Below are 23,371 nucleotides of genomic sequence, written 5' to 3'. Positions count from 1 at the left end.
ACATGACTAGGAAATTAGAATTTTGTAATTAAAATCTCGTCGCATCGATAATTAATTTTCCTCGAAATCAATGACGTCACACACATCAAAATAGAAAGGAGAGATCAACAAATCCCGGCATTATTAGGTAAATTTGTTTCTGTCCTTCTTTGTTGATGAAATGTTAATAAATGTTGTTAGAATATTTTACAAAAGTGTCAAACTCATGGCATAAAAGATGAAATTTGTGGTACCAATTGATGATTGACATGAAATTCAGATAACAAGCCATGATCTAATTTTGAAATGTCAATAAAATGAAGAATATTGAATATGTATTAGCTCTGGAATATTAAAAAAAATATAGCATTATGTGACTTTTTTGGTCCTATTTAGTGTAGGTGATTAGAATTGTTCTTTAATCACCTTGACCACGTTGGTTTGTTTCATATAAACTGATAAATACATCCTAGCTCTTCTGGCAAACATTTTGTCATGTTTAAAGATGCAGTGTACCACAGAAAAGGGAATAAATGTGATATGTAAGGAAATTTAACTTGTGACATCCAAATTTTTACATCCCTAAAGTACATGATTGGCAAGTTTATTCTATCTAAGTCCCGTTTCTGACTGCTCTTAATTTAATTCCTTCTTTCAAAAGTCGAGATACACTCTGTACTTCTGATATAATATACTAACTTTATTCTCCCTTTTTATATGTACGACCTTCTGCTTGCAACATTTCATTCACACATTTATGTATTGTTAAAGATTACTTACAAATATAACCAATAATATAATTTGTTAAGATTTGTTCTCACTTATAGATACCAAATATTTATCTTTGAAATTAACGCGTCACAAAAATTAGGTGATTCACAGTATGTGTCAGGGCTGGAAATAATTATTTTTGTTTACTGTTCACTTGGGCTATCTCCTTACATTTTTACTGGTCAGCTTAGTACTTTCACTGTCCTACTGGGCCAGTGGATTTTAGAAAGACTGGCCCAAAACCATAATAATATTTTTTTATATTGTACGTGATACTTTATAGAAGTACAACTTAATTAACAAAACAAAAAACAGCAGAAGTTGGGATACACAACCCTGTCAAGTTAACTAGCCCGACTGTGAATGAATTTTATCATGCATAAAAAAAATGCTGATCCAAAGGGCACATGCCCTCTGCAATGTACTAGCCCAGATTGAAAATTCACTGGCCCCAGACCAGCTGGCCATCAATTATTTTGAGCCCTGTATGTACCAGAAAATTACTGTCAATGGAAACTGACACTTTCAATGCAGCCTTGCAATATGGTCATCTGTTAGCACTCTAGACAACTGAGAATTATGAGTAGCTACTACAAAGTTCTACTTACAGAGCAATGACCTTGAACAATATGCTAGCATAGGCACTATGCTGGGATAACAAGCGTTTCATTCATACAGTGCATTTATTAGACTATGTCTGTCCTTTTTCCTAAAGAGAATTATACCAAAATAAACCATATATCTTTTTTGAGCTTCATACTAGTACTAATTTAGTAATTTACACTGATGGTCTGTTGAAACAAATTTAATTAAAGTTACTGTAATATCTACACATATAAAGATCTGACAGTGTAAGGTTGGTGTAGGATTTGCACCCTGAAACCTGAATAGTGTCTTAAACTACCTAGGCATTTGTCAGAGATGAACCTGATCAGAAACCTCAGGTGCGGATCCAGGAATTTTTTCCGGGGGGGGGGGGGGGGGGTCCATCCCAGTCAATTTCCAATCCAGAAATTTCTTGATAAGCAAAACCCCCCAACCCCCAACCCCCAACCCCCCCCCCCAAAAAAAATAAAAGGTAAAGTCCATTCCCAAACATAAAAATTACCTATTTCCAGGTGATGGTGGTGGGGTCCACATTTTCTAAGGGTGATCCAAAGTAATTTTTTATTTGCTTCAGTATACTTTTAACGACTTTGCAAATTCCAAGGGGGGGGGGGTCTGTGGGGGTACAGACACCCCCCCTCCCTAGATCAGTGAATGAACCTATTCATGCATAATTTGCAATAAAATTACATGGCATACTATAAAATTAATTACCATATGATTTATATATTTTTTAAATTTTAATCTTATAAAATAATAATAATATATATACTTAATGCCATTATGTTTTATTCATTTATTTATTTATTTATGTTTCATATTAAAGTTAGCAGTCTCAAATGTATACAAAATAAGATAATGGATAGAACTGAATTATAGCATTGCTCTCTTGACCAAGTTTTAGAAAATAAGGATTAGAAAGGGCATTTTTTTTTCTTCTGTATTTGTGTTGAAACATGAAACAGATTGTGCCTTTCACTCTTTGGAAAAGCAAAGCACTGAATATTCGTGTCTGTCACTGTCTTAAAATCAATAGTAATTGTCACAGTGTCTGAAATTATCCCATTTGCTTGCCAACTAAATGGAAGAATCTGTTGGAGAAAAGAAGAAAAATTGAAGTTCTTTAATAATTTATACATTATTGCTTTTGTTACGTTGATTTAAAAAGATATTGTAAATGAGCAAAGAGCATGATGAAAGACCTCTTTCTGCATACAAGGTATAATGATAAGTCTGTTACACAATAATATATAATACATGTATGTATTCATTCTTTTTTTTATATTAATACATGTAATATGTAGATCCACAGAACAAATTTTGACCATGTCTTACAGAAAAGGAGTGAGCTGGGCCCTTACACCTGATATTTCCTATTTTAATTGAATCTAAAAAAATAAATCATGACACTGATGCATGATTATATATATAATACATGTATATATGTTATTTGTTATACATGTAACATTTGGCAGTATTTGAACAAGTTTTAATTTTAAAATTGATAGAAAGACTCTTGTGAACATAATATAAACTTAACATTTTTAACATGATGTTTGCCAGGTAGGATTTAAAACAGAATATTGGTGATTACTATCTTTGATTTTCCTTGGGCAACATGATTTTCTTCAATTTCTTTGCAAAAATGAAGAGCACAAATGATGAGAATTAAGACCTTTGCAAGAAAAGAATTGCTATACTAGAAGTGTGGAAAATTCAGTACAATTTTCTTTTCAAAGATGTCATGATAAATGGAAATGAGAAATTTTTCCTCATGCTAAATATTTATACATGTACAGATCATATAACTTTTATTTCAGAATATTTATAAATAAAATTGACTATATTTACAGGGATTGGATTAAAAGGTTGTGGCTTGTGAAAGTGATGTGAAATTGTGAAGCAGATAACTAAATTCGTCCACATCAACCAACTTTTTTGTACATTTACATGCAGATGCATTTAAATCTGGTAAGATTTTTAGAGAATTTTGCCATCAACCAATATCAGACTTTTCAGATTTATAAATTTACCTTCAATATCTGTCCATGAATTAACACTGTATGTGTCAGAAGAGGTCCTTATTTGGGACAGGCATGAGCCCATGGAAGATGTACTCTGCTGTTAGTCTAAAAAAGGAGGGGAAAAGTATACACACCTTTCATTTTGAAGACATAGTTTCCACTATAGTTTTGATTCAGGCTGTCAGTAGTATTAGTGTGAAAGAGTATTTTGTAGAAATTCCTCAGTTAGAAACAAAATAATTAGATTAAAAAAAAAAACAAATGTAAGACAATTCTTTAAGAAAATGCATTTAAGGACAATACTACATTTCTTAGTTTGCATGCTGTATTTCAATGGTGTTTAAAAATATTTTGGTAATAGTTGGAATAGATGAAGATCAAATAAAATTTGTGATTTCTTATGATAGTAGCCACACAATGCTGATTTTACTGTTTAGATGGATACCAAGAAGAACTAATAGAATAATAATGAGTGAGACAGCCTCCAACACCTACCACACTGTGGAGGTAGGGGATTCCACATTCGACATTCTAGAACGTTACAGTAATCTCAAACCTATAGGATCTGGTGCTCAGGGAATTGTTTGGTAAGTTACAGAGAGGAATTCCATGTGAAATTGAAGTTTTGAAGGATATGTGATTTTTTGGTTAAAGTACAGAATAAATCCTTCCTTGAATACTAAAATAAAAATAATGCCTGTTTGAAGTTTCATGACAGTTAAGATGTAGTTGGTATTGACTAACTCAGTCATAGGAAGTGATATGTTGTAGGCTTTAAATTGTTACTTTGAACCTGTTATCTTCTTTGGCAGTCTATGAAAATGTGCCTCATTAAAAAAAAAGTATAGGAGGCCTGTAAATCTAGGATCCACCCATAAATCCTTGTGTAAATAGACAATCTACATGTATAGCTAGCTACTGAGCTTTATGTTATGCATAAATATAAAATTTGATAAGATTTATGTAACATTAACTTTGCATTTTATGGAAAAGAAATACCTGTACTTGAATTAAAAAAAAATATTCCAAGGATGGTGAAAAATAAAATCATTTAAACTGTGTAAATTGAAGAGAAATTATAAGTTGAAGTCTGACTACAGATACTAAACACGAAGCATGCATTTCTGTTTAATGAAAAGCATTAAATATCGTAATTTTCCTGTTCTGAGTCATGCCTTAAATTAATTTGATGAGGAGAACCATTTTCATAAAAAGCCATGAATAGTGTCACACTTAAAAGAATATTTGATTTCAACATATCTAACTGATGAATAAATAACACAAGTTCTGTTGAGTTTCAGTTCTATAAAACCACTCATTAGATTAACAGTTGTTGAAAAAAAAGTTTTAACAAAGAGATTAAGCACTTACAACCTTGGTCACAGAGCCTTGTACAGGAAGCAGGAAGGTGGTTTTTCATGGTACTAGGCTCTTGGAGAAGGATAGGGACATTAAAATGATTTTGTTAATTTAATAGATGTAAATTGTGTCAACCTGTACACATGGAGTCTGTACTATTATAAATAAGCAATCATACAGTTTTGTTGTGTACAATTAAACTTTAGACCGATATATCGATACTATATAGGAATGATTCCTGATTCAAGTTTTCTGTATGGAAACATTATCAACCTTAAACGAGTTTTTCTGTCCTTGTTTTATTAGGCCCAAATTAGTGCATTATTTCATTCATGATGATTTTTGTAGATCTAGTAAAATTATATATTTTTTAGACTGAGTAAATTTATTTGATAATGGGCTTTGAATTGTCATATATTATAAAGTGCTGTAGGTCTTAAATTAAAGATGAAAAATATCATTATATTATCTTAGGTGATTTATTATAATTGTAAAGTTCAATTCTCTTTTCAGTGCTGCCTATGATTCTGTGACTGGACAGAATGTAGCCATTAAAAAACTTAGCCGTCCTTTCCAAAATGTCACCCATGCTAAACGAGCATATAGGGAATTTGTGTTAATGAAGTTAGTCAACCATAAAAATGTAAGTTTATGTATTTTATTTCTCTTATCTAATTAGAATTCTGTTTTGATTTATAGATAAAAACAATAAAAATTTGAAATTTAACAACTTTTTACAGATTATTGGATTATTAAATGCCTTCACCCCACAGAAATCTCTGGAGGAGTTTCAGGATGTGTAAGTGTTTCATTGTCTATGATTACCTGTATTAAATACATAATACATTAAAAAAAATCTAATGTCTACAGGATTTAAGTAAAATATTATTGGATTAAAAGTAGAGTGAGTTACAGTAATGTTAGGTACTTTGAACAGGTACCTCGTGATGGAGCTGATGGACGCTAATTTGTGCCAAGTCATCAACATGGATTTAGACCATGAGAGAATGTCTTATTTGTTGTATCAAATGTTGTGTGGCATTAAACATCTGCATTCAGCAGGGATTATTCACAGGGTGAGCAGTGTCATTCATGTGGAATAATTGCAGAAAAATAAAGTATGCTAGGATTCATTCTACATTCAATTTACGTGTATTTATACAATGTAGAAAGATGTGTACGCAGCAATTAATGTATATGATATTTTTGCTATACATTTATGAGGTGCATTTTAGTGGAATTGAAAAAATTTTTACATTTGTTTTTCAGGATCTGAAGCCAAGCAATATTGTTGTAAAGTCAGACTGCACACTGAAAATCTTGGACTTTGGCCTGGCTCGAACGCAGGGCACAGGTTTTATGATGACACCATATGTAGTAACTCGTTACTATAGAGCTCCCGAGGTCATTCTAGGAATGGGATATACAGACAATGGTAAGGCTGTTTTCTGAAGAAGAACTGAAAATAATCATTTTTATGCCCCCCTTCGAAGAAGGGAGGGCATATTGCTCCACTGCTGTCTGTCTGTCGGTCCACCAACAGTTTCCGTTCATTTTCTTCGCAGAGGTTGCACATACTGAAATGAAATTTGGTATACAGATTAATCATAAAAATATTTAGGTCAAGTTCTTTTTTTGGTATGATCGGGCAATTTTTGACAGAGTTATGCCCCTTGGACTTTGAAAAATTCCAATTATTTGCAGTTTCCATTCATTTTCTTCACAGAGGTTGCACATACTGAAATGAAATTTGGTATACAGATTTATCATAAAAATATCTAGGTCAAGTTCTGTTTTGGGTATGATTGAGCAATTTTTGACAGAGTTACACCCCTTGGACTTAGAAAAATTCCTATTACCAGGGGTATTTGGGGGTTGGGGGAGAGGGGCATAAGTGTTTCACAAACATCTCGCGTTAGATTTGATTTGCATGTATTTTCTATGTGGAATTTTGACAAATGCAACCACAGTAGGATCATTGCACAAAGAATCTACTTTTTAATCTTGTTTTAAAAGGAAATGAGTGATCTTTTGATATGGGTTGCTTGAGTAATATTTGTGTCTTGTTTCAGTGGACATATGGAGTGTGGGGTGTATCATGGCAGAACTCATACGAGGGGCTGTCATGTTTCCAGGAAGTGATCGTATCCTTAAAATTGTAGCTTTAAAAGTATCGGGTTTATCCAAAAGATAATCAGAATATTCCATAGTCTTTACAGCAGTGAATCAAGTTTCTGAATGCTACAAATCTTTCGTAAGGAATTGGGTACAAATTTTCAAAACTTGAATGCATATATGTAGTAAAACAAGGTTATAGCAAACACACTTACCGTATAATGAATTTACACTTACAGTGAAATGGTTTTCTTTCCCTATGGATGTAAAATATAATATGTAAACTTAATGGATATAACAAGTTAGGATTATAACAAATCAAAATTGTTGGTTCCTGTCACTTTGCTATAAACATGTTTTACTGTATACCATATCCCCAATACGTTCTATTTCCACTATGGAAGAGTTATACTTCTTAGTGCGCTCTTTTGTGAAAAAGTCGGAAAATGTACAAATCTCGCGGGATTTCTGGGACAAACGTAACATAAACATGTAAACAATATGTTGAATGTCGATGAACAGTTCCTAAGAAAATGCAAATGAAATATTTTATTGTTGTGGACTTTATATACATCAAGAGTAGGAATGACAACAATATCAATTTATATCTATTGTTAATCATATGTATCTATTTATCATGTGGTACATCTAAATACAATATACATGCCTTGGAAATGATGTATTTTTTATTAATGGATGATAAATTTAGGGTTCTCGCTCTCTTACATATGTCTTTTAGTTCTTCTATTCTTTAATTGGAATGACAAATACATTTAACATTTAAAATTGGATTGAGATTGGCATGTTTTGTATTATCTGCCGCGTCATGCTGTCCAAGTCAGACGACCAAACGCGCCTTTAATTTTGAAGAGTTCACTAATGGAAATAGAACGTATTGATTCTCTATTTACTGTAAGTTTCTGAAGTGAAGAATGCTAAAAGGCTTATAAATCAATGCTAACTATAGAAAACAGAGACTGTAATTAGTAAAAAGGGAAAGTATATCCTTAATTATAACATAGATATTGATCAATGGAACAAGATAATTGAACAGTTGGGAACACCTTCCAGAGAATTCATGCAGAGGCTGCAACCAACAGTGCGTAACTATGTGGAGAATCGTCCCCGTTATGCAGGATATAGTTTTGAGAGACTATTCCCTGATGTCATATTTCCCCAGGACAGTCAGGAACATGCTGGTCTGAGGGCCAGTATGGCTCGTGATTTGCTATCCAAAATGTTAGTGATAGATCCTGAAAAAAGAATAACCACTACTGAGGCATTACAACATCCGTACATTAATGTATGGTACGATGAACAGGAAGTGAATGGGGTAAGCTTCGAAGTGGGATGACTAGAGATTTTTTGTGGTGTTGATTGATTGATTTATAATTGTATAAATTTATGGTGATATTAAGAAAAAGGTTGACAGAGTATAAACTCAGCATACTTGCAGGGTTAGAAACTCCCTAAAATTACAACTCGCAAATAATTGCGAGTACCAAGAAAGTGAACTCGCAATTTTATAAGACTACTCGCAATTTTCATATAAAGTTAAATTTATATAAATTAAATACATGTAACTTAAGGAAAAAGTAACTACTGCACAATACACAAAATATAACTACAGTGCAACTTCTATTTAAATTACTGATTTAAATCAAAGGCATTGTGTTCTGTTATAATATATAATTTTCAATTTCAGTTTCAGTTTCAGTGCCAAAAAAATCAACTCGCAAGTTTTTGCGAGTTACCTAATTTTTAACTCGCAATTTTGGAATTCTAACTCGCATTTTGCGAGTTGTATGTAGTGAATTTCGAACCCTGATACTTGTAGTCATTTCATTTTCTAAATGCTGTATTTCCTGGTTTACAGCCAGCACCTGCACCTTACGACCACACTGTAGATGAACAAGAACACACAGTGGAACAGTGGAAAGGTTGGTTTATTTTTACAGCAATGTTGGATTTGTTTTGATTTGATTCCTGCTGTACAGTCCCTTTTATATTAAAGATAAGAATAGTCTTTTTTTGTGTGTGTGTTGGAAAAAAGAATCTTCATTGCACAGTTTGTAAAACAAGTCTTTGTATTTCATAAAATTTTAGAATTTATGTTGTAATTGAACATGCAAATTTTTTACTTGGAAGATTTCCCTGATATAAAATAATACATTAATTAGGAGAGACAGTTTTTTTTACCCACAGAATAATTATAGAGTATACCCCTTACATATATTAGGCGTAACAAAAAATATGTTTGTTTATGGTTACCCGACCGACCCTATATTTAATTGCCGACCCAAATTTTTTTTTCGTCGTAAAAATCCAGAAGTCACTCACCGGTCAGTTAAACTTTTACATGCATCTTAATCAGTCAACGGTTTGAAATCGAAAGTACTAGAAATAGACTATTTCTAGTACTTTCGATTAAATTATCATAATTTTTTCCCCCCGTTTTTACATGGCGATACCGCGATGCATTCAAGATCTCCCGCCATGCATCAAACATTGCCACTATGCTTCCCGCTATGCATGAATTATTAATGGTATACATTTTTTTTAAGAAGATGATTTACTTTGAATGTTATCAGCTATTAAATTAATAAAACAATTCAGATCACTAGAATCCTACAAACATGTTGCGTACCTGTGGTGAACTCGATGCAAATAACGGTACGGGGTATGATGCAATAGCTGTTAATTTATGTTTATTGCAATTTACTGGTATGTTATTAAACATTAAGTTTTTATTTGATTAAAATATTTATAACCATGAAAAATTAATTAATTGCTGTAAGATAGTATACACCGTGAAAGTAATACACTTGTTATTGCACATGTGGGTTTTTCCAACATTTCCAGGTCATTCTATAAATAGCATTTATGTTCCGACATCAAAAAGGATTCATTAGTTAAACACATAATTCTTAAACCATATTTAGCATAAATATATGCTTAAAATAAACATGTCCTACACGTGTATAAACATTATCATTGTTTATTTACTCTATGAACTATGGGCTAGTACTTTGGTCAAGCGCACGTGCTTTAATACACAATGACCTACATTCAACAGCTTACGTTGAAAAACAAACATGTTGTCATTGGTGCTACAAAGCGTGCACCCTTTTTTGTTTAAAGATGACTGTAAAAGTAGGGACAGCCAAAAATGAAGTAAATTTAAAAAAGGGGGTCACTATAGGGCCTATTCAGTTTGTAGAGAACAAGAATAAAACAGCACATAAAAAGACAGTGGCTAATTAGAGGACAATAAAAATAACCCCCCCCCCCCCCCCAAAAAAAAAAAAAAAGAGATGATTAGATCTATTTTTATAAAAAAAAAAAAAAAGAAAAAAAAAAAAAATCAATTGTTTGTTTTTTTTAAGTTAAATTGACAATTTATTTAAAATGTATTTATCATTTAAATTTAAAAAAAAATGTAAATGAATACTGGTAATGCATTTGTAATTTTCACTTATATATAGATTCAGATACATGTACAAGTAACTCAACCGAGACATGCTGCACGCCGTCAATTCAGCAAAATTCCCCCCATGCATTAAATTTTGTCTGGGGAAAATCCTGAATTGATTAGTCAGTGCAACATGGAATTAAAGAAGAAATGCAAAACAGTTTTACCACTGTGTGGTAGCTGTAAGGCAGTTGACAAGAAAGATATTGTCTATCGCCCCTATGGCAAGCCCAAACAAAAGTAAAGCATCAAATAAATAGTAAAACTGTTTTGTATTTCAACCAATTCATGTGAATTTGTAAATAAAAATCAATAAAATAAAAAAAAATTCCTACCTACCGACCCTATTTTTTTTCAGCATGTAACAGTAAACAAACATATTTTTTTGTTTGGCCTTAAGAGTTTTTGCTATTCATTGTAGAGTTAATTTATAATGAAGTTATGTCATATGAAAACCAAGGTCAAAACCCTGGAAAACAGCCAGCACAACCTATGCAAAATCACTCAGGTAAGTTTGTCTTGATCAAAGTTTTATGTTTGAAATCTATTTCACATTTGTTAAAACATGTAGAAAAATTAATCAAAAAATATTGGACTGGTAAGTGATTAATGAATAAATAGATTCCAGGAAGTGTTCGTTTTACATATTGATATACACAACTCTTTGAATGAGAACTACTTTTCTTCAGAGATGAGTATGGATCTACAAAAAGCAGGTATTGCCTGTTAGCCCACAGAATGCCTTCCTTCAAATTTGGTGCCTGAAGCAAAACATTGAAAAATCAGCCAGCTTCTCTCCCTTTGCTTGTTTTAAAGAAATAATTGATAGATTGTTATACAAGTTGTTTCTTTTCAATCTCCCATTCAGAAATATTGCAGATGGTGCTGGCTCGTGTTTTGTTGGAAATGCTTTGGTTGTTTAATCTGCATCAGATCAAAGCTTCCATTTAGTACAGTAGTAGTTTCTTTTCCTAATGGTTAAAATTCTAATCTGTATGTTGTTCTTTTAGTTGAAACATTAAATGTAATACATGTACAGTGTATAACTTTGATGTTTAGCTAAATGTCTTGTGAAAACAAAAACGAAGTTTTAATACTAATAAGTAATAATTTATTCAAGTAATACATTTTTTTCAATGTAAACAAGATGAATTTCATGTTAGGTCCTTACTTGCAAATGAGACCCAAAATTTTAATTCATAAACTATGGAGGCTTTGTATTGTCACTCTCCCTAACCAGTGAATTTACACTATTCAAGGATTCATGAATTTTTTTTTTGTCAATCCAGTATACACTAAAAAATATAGTTACTTTCTAGCTATTTGAATGGTCTTCCCATGAACAGACTTCTTAAGAATTTCCTGTTCCTAGAGGCAATTGCTCGGCCAGATTTGCTTTATGGCTGTGCATCAAATATTCTGAAGGCACAAAAGCCTATCTGCTATTTGGTATGGGCTTGCAAAAAAAAAAAAAGACAAGAAAAAAATTGTGCTAGTTCAAAAAATTATGCTTAGTCATTCCCTTTTCAGCACAGAATTGCTTTCACTTTGGGCAAAATTGGGCATGATTTGATCAACATCCAATGCATGATATGTCACCATTTTAACTTAATTTTACAAATAGTGCTAAGAAAATTGGGGCCTATTAAATTTTTTTTTAAAATTGTGGTACATGTATCAAAATAGAGTTTTTTTTTCAATTGTATTTTATGAATGATTCCTGTTTATGTATTTCAGCCTGAGACAAATCCGTGAGTCATTCAGTAATGTAATATTTGTACTTCAGTGGGAGCCGTGAACAATGAGAGTGATGTGCCCATGGCTGATGGAACTAGTCAGAAATAATGTGTATAGTGCTTGTAATTTATTGGAGCTGGGAGAGTCAAGTCCTTCAGCATTGAGAGCTCTGCATTTTAACTGTGATTAGGATATTAATTTAACCTTCTAGATGCAAAATGCTTCATGTTAAATATTTTAACTGGCCATGTGAATTTTTTTTTAATTTGTCAAATTTTGTCCAGTGTGCATATTTTGTTTTGTTTATTATTTTTTTTTTTTTGTCTTGGAATTTATGAAATCATTTTGCTCATAAAAAATATTAAGTAATGTGAAAATTTGTTGATATGATTTACAAATTATCCCAAAATTTCTTCATTGCACATCCAAATGGTACTCTGTATAATATATATACTAATTTAACAGATATAAAATATCTTAAGAGTGATTCAGAATCTCAAATGTATCTAACACCTGTAAGAAATATCATATGTATAAGTGGTAAATTTCTATGTATAAGGAGAGGTTATCTATTAAATTTTAATGCATGACCCATGTATTTGTTTTGTGACAAATTTTATTTTAAAGATTAATATTCTTTCTACAAAGCATGTGAGGATTTGGAATAATTTCATTATCCCTACTGTGTGAATTTGTATGTAAGGTATTTTGCTGTACATCATGATGAGAAAAGAGTTACGTGTCCCTTAAAATGATTTGTCTGTATGTGACAGAGTATGACAGAGGTTGTCAATAATTTGTGTGCAATATTAATATACATGTGTGTTATGTTCACAGTGATTTTATGTAGGATGTTTGACATAGTAACCATAAATTATTTGTAAGTAGATAAATTGTATATATACAATGTATGTATGAAGTGAATGACCTCTGAGAAAGGTCACTCTACATGAAAGGTCAATTTCATGAATCTCTATGAAGTTGACACACATTCCATGTCAATATTTAGTGTGTTCTACTTTGGAAATCCTTTTTTCCCGATCTATTTTGTCACTAGTGAAATTTACACACTGTATAAACAGCTGATGAGGATATGTTTCAAGACCCCTAGATGAAACTGTTGATGTTTTATATTGTGTAACCAAGTCTGAATTGTAGAAGGACTCTCAGATGTGTTTACAGATATTTTGGTCTTCCAATCTTTTAACTAAATTTTTAACCACCTGTGTTTTTGTGTTTTTTAATACAGACTTGGAGTGTGTAAATTGTACCTATCATTTATGTTATATTTAGCACTCTGACATCGCTGATGTGGTCTCTAAAAGGAATATCTAGTAAGGTTTATATCAAAATGATAGTTTTGACAGAAAAAAAAATAATATGTAAACAAAAGCATACATATACTTCATAACTTTAATTATGTATAGAAGAGAATTGGGGTTTTCATAGCTTATATGATTTAATCATGCATATAATACAATGAAGTTGCAAGATTAATTTATTTTCGGTTATATTGAACACAAAAAAATCTTGTATATCTCTTGCTTCTTCAGTGATTAAGTTTTGATTTGCTGCTACATTAAGGAGCTCTTATTCAGTAGCTCCTACTCTGACCTCAGTCTTGTGTTATGCTTATGATGAGGCTGCGATTGTTTCCTGCATAGTATTACTGATATGTTTATCATGTCCATTATGTATCTCCAATGCTGGCATGGAAAAATATTAAAAAGGGATGTAATTTTCATGTTGTAGTTTTGTCTCTGAATGGTGACTGACAGATGTTAAAATAATACATAGCACTAGATTTTCTTGCTTTTTTCCCCCGTCTCTTCCTTTTCCAATTAAACCATTAATAATCATTGAATTTGATGAAGTGTATTAGAATCAGATGCAACCAAGAAAGTTAAAAGTTTTCGGTGAATAGACCACTACCTAAGGTGGATCTCATGAGCATAGACACTTAATATTGAAGGTCACAGGCACTTGATGTTACATATTTTTCTTATCACAAAACTAGATATCATTGAGATGGTGGCCATCTCAAAGGGCCCCACTTTCAGCAATGAACATGGAAATGTAAGGTAGCTGAAAAGGGTTTATTTTGAAGAGGAACATTTGTGTACTATTAAGGGATGTGTTGTTTGAGTCTGAAGGGCTTCTATGTTATCCTCGTAGTTATAAAAAATGGCACGAAAATCACGAGTGCTCAACACCTTCCATCAAAAAACGGCACAAAAATCACGAATGCTGCATATCCTCTATGAAAATTGTTGCATATCCTCTATCAGAAATATGAAGGGAAAATCACAAATGATCCGTACCCTAAGTCAGTTGGTAAGGTTTGAGGCTGACTGGACTTAAGGGAAAGAAATTATGCACCGAACAAAGATTTTAAACAGAGAGGCTATTTTTGAAATTGACCCTTGACCTAGAAACTTCCTTCAAGGTCACTGCACATCCACTGACAAGTGGCACTCTGTGAGTGAAGTATGAGCCACATTGGACCAAGGGGAGAGAAGTTATGCTCTGGACAAGGACTTTTCATATAATTCTGCTATGACCTTAACCTTAGACCTAGAAATATGGTTCAAGGTCACAGCACACCCTTTACCCAAAGACACTCTGTGGGTGAAGTATGAGCCAGATTGGGCCAAGGAGAGAGAAGATATGCTCCGGACAAGAATTTAAACAGAGAAGCTATTTTTTGACCTTGACCCTTGACCTAAAAACTTTGTTCAAGGTCACTTCACATCCATTGAACAGTGGCACTCTGCGAGTTTACCCAACGGTACTCTGTGGGTGAAGTATGAGCCAGATTGGGCCAAGGAGAGAGAAAATATGCTCTGGACAAAAAATTAAACAGAGAGGCTTTTTTGACCTTGACCCTTGACCTAAAAACTTTGTTCAAGGTCACTGCACATCCATTGACCAGTGGCACTCTGTGAGTGAAGTATGAACCACATTGGATCAAGAGGAGAGAAAATATGCTCCGGACAAGGATTTTTCATATAATTCTGCCATGACCTTGACCTTAGACCTAGAGACATGGTTCAAGGTCGCTGCACACCCTTTACCCAAAGACACTCTGTGGGTGAAGTATGAGCCAGATTGGGCCAAGGAGAGAGAAGATATGCTCCGGACAAGAGATCTCAGATGGACAGATGGACAGACTGATCACTATAGGGCACCCGCAGAGCGGGGCCCTAAAAATATAACACTTCCTAATAAATAAGGGATTATATTTTATGTGATAAGAAAACATATAATGTAATGCCTTGTTCACACGGAGAGTTTAATTCGAATTAAATGTAAGTTACTGCGAATTGAATTTGATCCACGTTCACATGAGGAATTTAATGTGAATTAGTTTAATTCGAATTAGTTTATTGGGCATTATATTACTTCGCAATTGCTCCGTGTGAACGCCAAGCAAAGCTAATTTGAATTCAATTTTGAAGCATGCGTAAGGGCAGAATTAAGTCACAGCCACATGTCAATGGTCAAATATAGGTACTTGTGCTATTTTTGAGTGGAAAACAAAGGAAACTTATGTTAATCACTAAAATATGTACAGACACTATGACATTATGTCAAATGTATATCTGCTCTGCACAATATGACGTGTTGTAAATGACGTCATAATAGCCTCACTGAATAGCTTTGTTGTAGAAATAAAATTATAATTCGCATTAGCTTACTTCACATTAGTTGACATGTGAACGCAATTTAATTCACATTAGTTTAATTTGTGTCATTTTACTTCGCATTAATTTACTGCGAATTAAACTCTCTGTGTGAACAGGGCATAAAGTGCCTTTCTTATAAGTGTATAAGTAAGAAGGTTATCTCTATGATATGACACTGCACAATAAAATTATCAAATTTTGAGGGCTGACTAGTCATGGATTCACACTATGCAAGATAAATATTTAACAAATTACAACCATCAGAGTATTTTTAAATTCCAAAAGCAGATCACTTTGACCTATTTTGGGTTGGTACAATATTCCAAGATGCATCACCACATGACTGTTATTCAACCAGGCATATTAAATTAGAAAGAAAGCATATAAATGAGAGCTAAATTGTGTTCAGAAAAAATCCCAAAATCTTTAATGTTTTCAGCTTTTCTGATCAAAATTTATCCTTTGTCTGTTGTCGTCATCATTGTTGTTGTCTTGCACTTTTTACAATTTAAATGAAAAAAAAAATCAGTTTTACCTAAGAATTCATAGAAAAAAATCTTTGAAAATCTTTTTTCCTAGAATAGCAGTCATGATTAGTCATATTTATGAAAAAGCATCCTCAGATAGTGTATATATATATATACAGTATAGATTCAAGTTTGTTCAAATCTTAACCTCCGGGAATAGGTTAGAACTACAGTGGGTGATCAAATTTAACATGGGAATATATGGGAAAAAGAATTTCTGCTGAGCAAGAGGGGCCACAGTTACTCAGGTGAGCAATGTGGCCATTGGCCTCTTGTTCTTTATACATGTATTATCACTCAAAAAGTTTTTGTTTCATAATTGTAAACAGTCCTATAGAGAAACAACAAAGAAATATTTCATTTTTATTTCATTTTATGTGTAGATCTACACTAGAAATCAGAAAATAAGTATTTAAAAATAAATTTAACTATGTCAGTTAATACTCTCAACATTTTTTTTAACTGTCTTACAAATTAAAAAAAAAAAAAACAATATTGCTTGATCATTGTAAACTCAAAAAGATGCTTTTGATGGTTCGATTAAAATCAAAACCTATAAGCTTACATTGTAGAATTCCTGCAGATGACCATTTTATAAGATACCATACCATTTCATGGCAAATAGACACTGGAATGACTCTTTGAATAAGACAACAGATTATCACTCTTAGAATTAAAATCACTTATTATTGGAGAAAACAGTTTTTGAAGTTTGCAGTATAATCCCCATAACTAGTTCATAAAATTTACGATTAGGCTTCATCAAATCTAGACAAATTTCATAGTGATCACAGCCCGGGAGGATATGAAGAGCCACGTCGACATATAAATACCGCAATACATCAGCAAACTTGTTAGTGGAAGAAGTGGGCACAACATAGTCATTTGTTCCATGAAGTAGCACAATCTTTGGTAACCTAGAGAGTAATAGCAATGGATCACAATATTAAAACCATCAACATGTACTTGTGAATAAAAAAATAAATGTTTACATGTATGACTGAAAGGGCTTACATGTACAGTAAAACTCGTTTAGTATGAACACGGACAAAGTGAATTCACAGATATAGCGAATTTTTCTTGGATCCCCAGCTGTGTAAATTTAACGAATTTCTTATTACGGATATAACGAATTATGGATATAGCCAAGAAATTTCACAGGTTCCAGTGACTTTGTTATAACCAAGTTTTACTGTATTATCAATAATAGGGTATCTCAAATATTACCCGGTAATACAAATAAGACAAATTGTGACCAATTTCTCAACAAATCAGATTTGAACAGTAAAATATGCTTATAGTGAAGTGCAGGGGATGAACAATTTTGATTCATTATAAACCTAATTCATTATATCTGTCAAATTCATATGTTTTAAAACAACTTGGAACAAGAAATGATTAAGAAACATATATGTCCCTTAGGTGGAAATTTTAAAAAGGGAACAACTTTAAATTTAGAACATGTGATATGATAGTGAAAACAATTGGTCATCTTCTAGCTAGGCAGGGGCAAACATAATACCAAGTTTGATATCTATCAGACTTCAATAGCATTAAGGGTAAAATACTTTCTGGAGGGTACCAAGCAAATAGTTCTTAAGAAACTGAGATGACAATATCTTTCTATATGTAGTGTCTATGTTGTTTGACTCTTGACCTTTTAGTGACCTCAAAATCAACAGGGATCATCTTTACTTAAGGGAGAACCAGTGTATCAAGTCTGAAGTCTGTCAAGCGAGGCTTTCTCAAGATATTGGGCAGTCAATATCTTCCTTTATTATACCTTTAAAAATTAGTTTCTATATAAATCTATATTAAAAAAAAGTCTAACATGCCTAATGTTTTACTGAACGGTCATAAAAAAATCGATGTTTGTCTACAGAGTGAGATATTGGACCTGTGGATGAGAAATTGGACCACTTTTCACACTGTGGGCGGGATCAGCTAAATCTTATTTGCATTCATTGGTATGGAAGCTAACAAAAGAAACATGTATAACAAAAAAAATAATGAATAAATAAAAGGTATAAAAAAACATTTATTGACTATCGGCTTCAGGCAAACAGTTTGGTTCTTGGGTCAGACAAAACGCATGTTGCCCGCGAACTCAGTCAATAAATTTTTAATGTTCAGTTTGTGACCTGAAAATCAATAGAGGTCATTTACTCCTTAACGGGAATTAATGTACCAAATTTGATGTCTGCCAAGCAAAGTGTTATCAAAATATTGAGCAGGCAATATCTTCCTATGTGTAGAATAGTTTGACCCTTGATCTCATGACCTAAAATTTACAGTGGTAAACTACTGTACTCCTTAGAGGAAACCAGTGTACCAAATTTGAAGTCTGTCAATCAGTTTGACCCTTGACCTTGTGACCTCAAAATCAATAGGAGTCATTTACTCCTTAGGAAGAATCAAAATACCAAGTTTGATATCTGTCAAGCAAATGGTTCTCAAGATATTGAACATACAAGATTTTCCTATTTCTAGATTAGTGTGAACCTTGACCTTTGACCTTGTGACCTGAAAATCAATAGGGGTCATCTACTCTTCAGGGAGTACCAGTGTACCAAGTTTAATGTCTGTCAAGCAATGGGTTCTCAAGATACTTGGTCTACAGACATTTCAATTGAATGATCTACAGATGAAAAGCAATATACCCCCTTTTTCAAGGGGGGACATAATAATTTCACTTCACTATAAGCATGAACTCATTATAAGCATTTTCACTGTAACCACGTTTTACTGTATATGAAAACAAAGAAACTTCATAAAACATGTACATACCTAACTCCTCTAGAAAGTGAGTGGCATAATTGAGTGGGTGAAAACCTATCAAAATGACTATTTCCATACATAACCCTTGCCATACAGGACACATCCTCAACTCCACGAGAAGTTTCATGTTCATAGTGATCTCCTATATGATACACCCCAGCTAAACCTTCAGAAAAAAATAACAAAGCTTGGTTAGAAATACATGTAATTTACATATACATATGCAATTTAAAAAGACATCAAATGGAATCTAACATTTATTTTTCAAATAGAATCTAACAGAGATTAACAAGTAAAAACATTCTGCAGGATGTCTCATAAAATAAGAACTCTACACAAAGACAAACTCTAGACATATTCTAGAACAACTTTGATTTACCTATGATAGCTTTAACTGACTTTCCAATTTCTATCAGTGATCTTTGCCGATCGCTAGACCTCACAGTTATTACAGAGTCCTTATCACTTCCAGCATCTTCCTCCTCCGAATCCTCGTGTTTCCTATCAGTGTCCTCCTCAGTCTCCTCCTTGGACTCCTTACTCTCAAGTTGTTCCACTCCTTGCTTGTCACTTTCACTTGCATCCACCTCTGGTTTTTCACTCTCTGTTTCTACCTCAGGTTGAACATAACCTGCAGCTACAGATTCCTCCATAGCACCTGTTTCAGGTTCACTTAACACTTCAAAAGTACTACTAGTGTTACTGGCCTCTAAACCATCCTTCTTATCCCCATTTTCATTTAGCACACAGAACGAGCCTGAAGACCCTGAGCTTCCATCCAGACCATTCTGTCCATTTGTGTCCTCTTTTCTATAGTGAGACTCCTCAAAATGAATCTGTGGGACCACTGGTTCATGAGGAGGCATGCTCTCTGCATTCAGAATTTCATCATGCAGCAATTCTAGGATTGCCATTATACAAAGGTGGGCACCTGAGGAGTGACCAATCATCATCACCTGGTTCTGTAGTTGAAGGGCATTTTACTTTAATACTTTTTTAATCAAAAATAAATTTCAAAAGTAAACAACATGGAGTAAAATGAATTTTTCACCTTGTTGCCTCCATAGTCCCCAACATTTTCACTGATCCAGCTTAAACAGTCTACCACATCCTGAATCATGTCATCCACATAACCCTAAAACATTTTATTTTACATAGGAATCCTTTAAGTGAATGAAAATATTACACATTCTAAAAGTGCATTTTTCTAAATAGTCTACAATTCTTTTTATTAATCTTTAGTGATTTTGATCTTATGATAAAGAATCAAAAAGTTTCCAAGTAAGAGTGTTCTCTGTAAATGTTCACTTATTAAGAGGTGTCAAAAAATGATTGAAAGTACAGTTGAATCTTGTTATCTTGGTCACCAATATGATATCTTTAATACCAGAGATATATACTGTAGATTCCTAAATATATGCGAGGAATAAATTATCGCGTAATTACGCGAGAAGCACCGCTCGCAAAATAAAATTCCTCGCTTTTATTTTCATGGTGCTTTAATGTATGTAAAATCTCTAGATAAATCATCCCTTCGCGAATTATTGTTCTCGCGATTTGACGCCCTTGGGCCATTTCGCGATAATAAGTACTCGCGTAAAATAAGGAATCTACAGTAATGAGGTTTAACTGTATTTTTATAATAATGACAATATGATAATTATTACCTTAGGATAAGCAGAATAGTTGGGACAGCAAACCACTGCTTGAAGTTTATTGGCCAGCTCTGAACACAGAAGCCCATACATTGCTTTATTCTTCATGGACCAAGCTCCACCGTATATAAACACTACAACAGGCAGACTTGTCTGCCCTTTGTTTGATGATGGGAAGTACAAATCCAAAGTCTCCTCATTCCTCCCATATGATAGATTCTGAAAATAACATTTTTCTTATCCTGCAGAATCCAGTTACTGTAATTCACTTTTTATTCGCAAGAACTTTATTTTCGCATAATTATTCGAGACCATCTGCTCGTGAAAAGGACTATATTCTGTAGTGGCCAGTATCTGCCCCCAAAATAAAACTTTGATGGAGAAATCTTTAATTATGCTCTAAACCAGGTGGATATTTGCAGACTTCAAAGCATTAAATATTTTTATCAACTATGACATCATTAGTTAGATATGACGTCAATAAAATGACGTAAATTCCAAATTGCAATGATTTTGAGAGAAAATAGCGTATTTTACGTCGGTTTTTTGATTGGAAATTATCGAGCGCAGGTCTGCTCAGACTAGATCTTTTGATATAATGTGTAGATTGATAATATCAATGAAATATGTGAATAATGTACCTGAGCAAGCTTGCGCTCTATAAATACTATAGCCAAAATTGAACAAACTCTGTGCATTTTGGCCTCTATTTTAAAAATAACGGAAATCCAAATAGTTTGTGACGTCACAGAGACAAGAAAAGCCAACTAATTTTTCCAATTTCATAATATATTGTCTTAATTTGGATTATTTTATACAATATATGCACTTTTTCTCATTTCAAGAGATTTTGAAAATTTGACTATTATGGGGGCAGGAATACGCCCTTACCGTATATAGTTCTTTCAATCTTAAGTATATTAATTATTAAGGATTATGTTCAACAAAAGCTAGGATTTGTGAAAATTTTGTCTCACTTATAAATACCATATGACTTTCATGCAAAAATAAGGTGTCGTAAAAATTTGGTGATCTACAGTAAGTATCTACTCTCTCATCATAAATCGACCATCAGACATATTACATGTCACAAAAAATTGCTAACCATCATTATAAGAACACTGTCTTACCTTCAGAACTTGAGATGGCTTTGCAGAGCTATAAAACATTTTCCATTGTATACACAAAGGTATATATCTTATTTTAGTGTGCATCATCTGCAGCAGTGTGTAACTGAATGCCATCACTTTAAATGGGTTCAGAGTTCTTCTGACTCTAGATTTTTTACTTTCACTCCAGCCATAGAGGACACTACTGACTGATGTAAAGATGTAAGGTACTGCAATAGAAGTCCCCGCCAGAATCAGAAAGCTTTTCAATATATTCTTCAACATGTCTCCTGTGAATAAAGACATAGATATATTCAATTTTTCTTTGACATTTACTGCACAAAGTAATCTGATGTCATTTTTCATTCTAAATGAGTTTTACTGTATGTTGATTGATTAATTCACTTCCTGAGAAAGAATATAGGTGTTGGATCAGAATGGAGATGCCATCAAAATAGGCCTAAAGAAAGAAAAGGGACATGAGTGCTTATAAACTTATTTTTAGAGTCTGATCAAGTCTTCTCAGAATTTATTTTTTTTTATTTTCACATGCAGGTTAGACTTTCTTCGTATCATCAACAAAACATCATGAAAAAACTACATTGTAACTCGAAGCAACTGTTTAAAGTCTTCATCACTGTTGCAGTATTACTCTCATATATGGTTAGGACCCTGGATATCAGCTTGGGTAGCTCAGTCAGTAGAGCACTAATAATGCAGGGGTCCCAGGTTCAATTCCTGGTCCAGCCATACATTTATCCTTTCCTGTTACAACATTACAAAATTATGTTTGTTCTAAAATCAAACTAAATAAATACATAAATGAACTTCGGTATCTCAAACACAGATATCTCAAATATACCATGAATATGTCGAAGTGATTCTGAAGTCCCAACTGCTTATTCCTTCAGTATTTTACCCTGGATATCTCGAATCTTCAGTTATCTTTAAGTATTTTCTTGGTCCCTTTAAGTTTGAGATAACGAGGTTTGACTGTATCAAACTTTGCACAAAAAGACTAAAATTTTTTTATACACTAACCAAACTTTGTACTATAAGAACAAACTTTACAATGAGATCAAACTTTGTAAAATGAGATTTAAACTTTAAGATCAATGTTTGTAAACCAATCCAACTTTGTACAGTGAGACCTGGTTTTATGCACCGAGCTAAAACTTGTAGAATGATACCAAACCTTTTTTCCCCACTTGGATTAACCTCTGTACAGTAAGACAATTTGGTGTAGGTAGATGTCAAAGTATCATGGAATGTTTACATTGTAAATGTTATGAAATGTCTAGTCTATGGTACTTACATGTATTTTTAACAAATCATATGATAAACCTGTTAACGATGGCCTTGTCGACATTAGAGGAACTGATAACTTTGCATCAGTTGTTACTTTAAACAAATTAACTTTAAAATTATGCAAAATACTCTGTCATCTCAGGCCAGGCTCAGGGTCATCCACACATGCAATGTAACTAAATTAGACACGTTGCGCGTCACGTCTTTCGTGTAACCTTTTTACCTTATGTAATCCTGGTACGATT

At 33.0% G+C, this 23,371-nt stretch overlaps 2 protein-coding genes across 7 annotated transcripts; one reads left to right on the top strand and one right to left on the bottom strand.

Moving 5' to 3' along the window:
* Positions 1–20: 20 nt before the first annotated feature.
* LOC133184180 (stress-activated protein kinase JNK-like) lies at positions 21–13,807 on the top strand. Of its 5 annotated transcripts, none has more exons than XM_061319091.1 (13): positions 21–127; positions 3,210–3,327; positions 3,818–3,967; positions 5,253–5,382; positions 5,480–5,538; positions 5,677–5,815; positions 6,009–6,174; positions 6,812–6,883; positions 7,877–8,187; positions 8,731–8,794; positions 10,748–10,834; positions 11,016–11,042; positions 12,113–13,807. In XM_061319091.1, exons 3-13 carry the CDS (start codon positions 3,849–3,851, stop codon positions 12,169–12,171), a joined length of 1,233 nt encoding a protein of 410 aa, XP_061175075.1. In that variant the 5' UTR covers positions 21–127; positions 3,210–3,327; positions 3,818–3,848; the 3' UTR covers positions 12,172–13,807. The 5 variants fall into 5 exon arrangements, with proteins under 5 accessions (XP_061175075.1, XP_061175074.1, XP_061175078.1 ...); XM_061319090.1 differs by having other exon boundaries at positions 7,877–8,199; XM_061319094.1 differs by having other exon boundaries at positions 7,877–8,199; positions 12,064–13,807.
* Positions 13,808–16,699: 2,892 nt separating this feature from the next.
* Positions 16,700–23,267, bottom strand: LOC133184178 (uncharacterized). Of its 2 annotated transcripts, none has more exons than XM_061319087.1 (7): positions 23,130–23,267; positions 21,840–22,108; positions 20,722–20,928; positions 20,106–20,189; positions 19,434–20,016; positions 19,064–19,220; positions 16,700–17,193 (listed from the first exon to the last, which is right to left on the bottom strand). In XM_061319087.1, exons 1-7 carry the CDS (start codon positions 23,185–23,187, stop codon positions 16,956–16,958), a joined length of 1,596 nt encoding a protein of 531 aa, XP_061175071.1. In that variant the 5' UTR covers positions 23,188–23,267; the 3' UTR covers positions 16,700–16,955. The 2 variants fall into 2 exon arrangements, with proteins under 2 accessions (XP_061175071.1, XP_061175072.1); XM_061319088.1 differs by having other exon boundaries at positions 23,134–23,222.
* Positions 23,268–23,371: the final 104 nt, after the last annotated feature.

Source organism: Saccostrea echinata, unplaced genomic scaffold (genome assembly GCF_033153115.1).
Source record: "Saccostrea echinata isolate AGI-Se365-2 ecotype Australia unplaced genomic scaffold, CSIRO_AGI_Sech_v1 ptg000010l, whole genome shotgun sequence".
NCBI classification, from domain to species: Eukaryota; Metazoa; Mollusca; class Bivalvia; order Ostreida; family Ostreidae; genus Saccostrea; species Saccostrea echinata.
The sequence above is the reverse complement of the archived record's forward strand: the minus strand, read 5'-3'. Positions and strand labels throughout refer to the sequence as shown.

Bases quoted from the DNA above. Each gene is read 5' to 3' on its own strand.
- LOC133184180 (XM_061319090.1), top strand. From the start codon at position 3,849: ATGAGTGAGACAGCCTCCAACACCTACCACACTGTGGAGGTAGGGGAT. The intron at 5,383-5,479 runs GTAAGTTTATGT...AACTTTTTACAG, and splicing joins AGTTAGTCAACCATAAAAAT to ATTATTGGATTATTAAATGC. The intron at 8,795-10,747 runs GTTGGTTTATTT...TATTCATTGTAG, and splicing joins CACAGTGGAACAGTGGAAAG to AGTTAATTTATAATGAAGTT.
- LOC133184178 (XM_061319087.1), bottom strand. From the start codon at position 23,187: ATGTCGACAAGGCCATCGTTAACAGGTTTATCATATGATTTGTTAAAA. The intron at 20,929-21,839 runs GTAAGACAGTGT...TGTTATTTTCAG, and splicing joins AGCCATCTCAAGTTCTGAAG to AATCTATCATATGGGAGGAA. The intron at 20,017-20,105 runs GTGAAAAATTCA...CTTCAACTACAG, and splicing joins GGGACTATGGAGGCAACAAG to AACCAGGTGATGATGATTGG.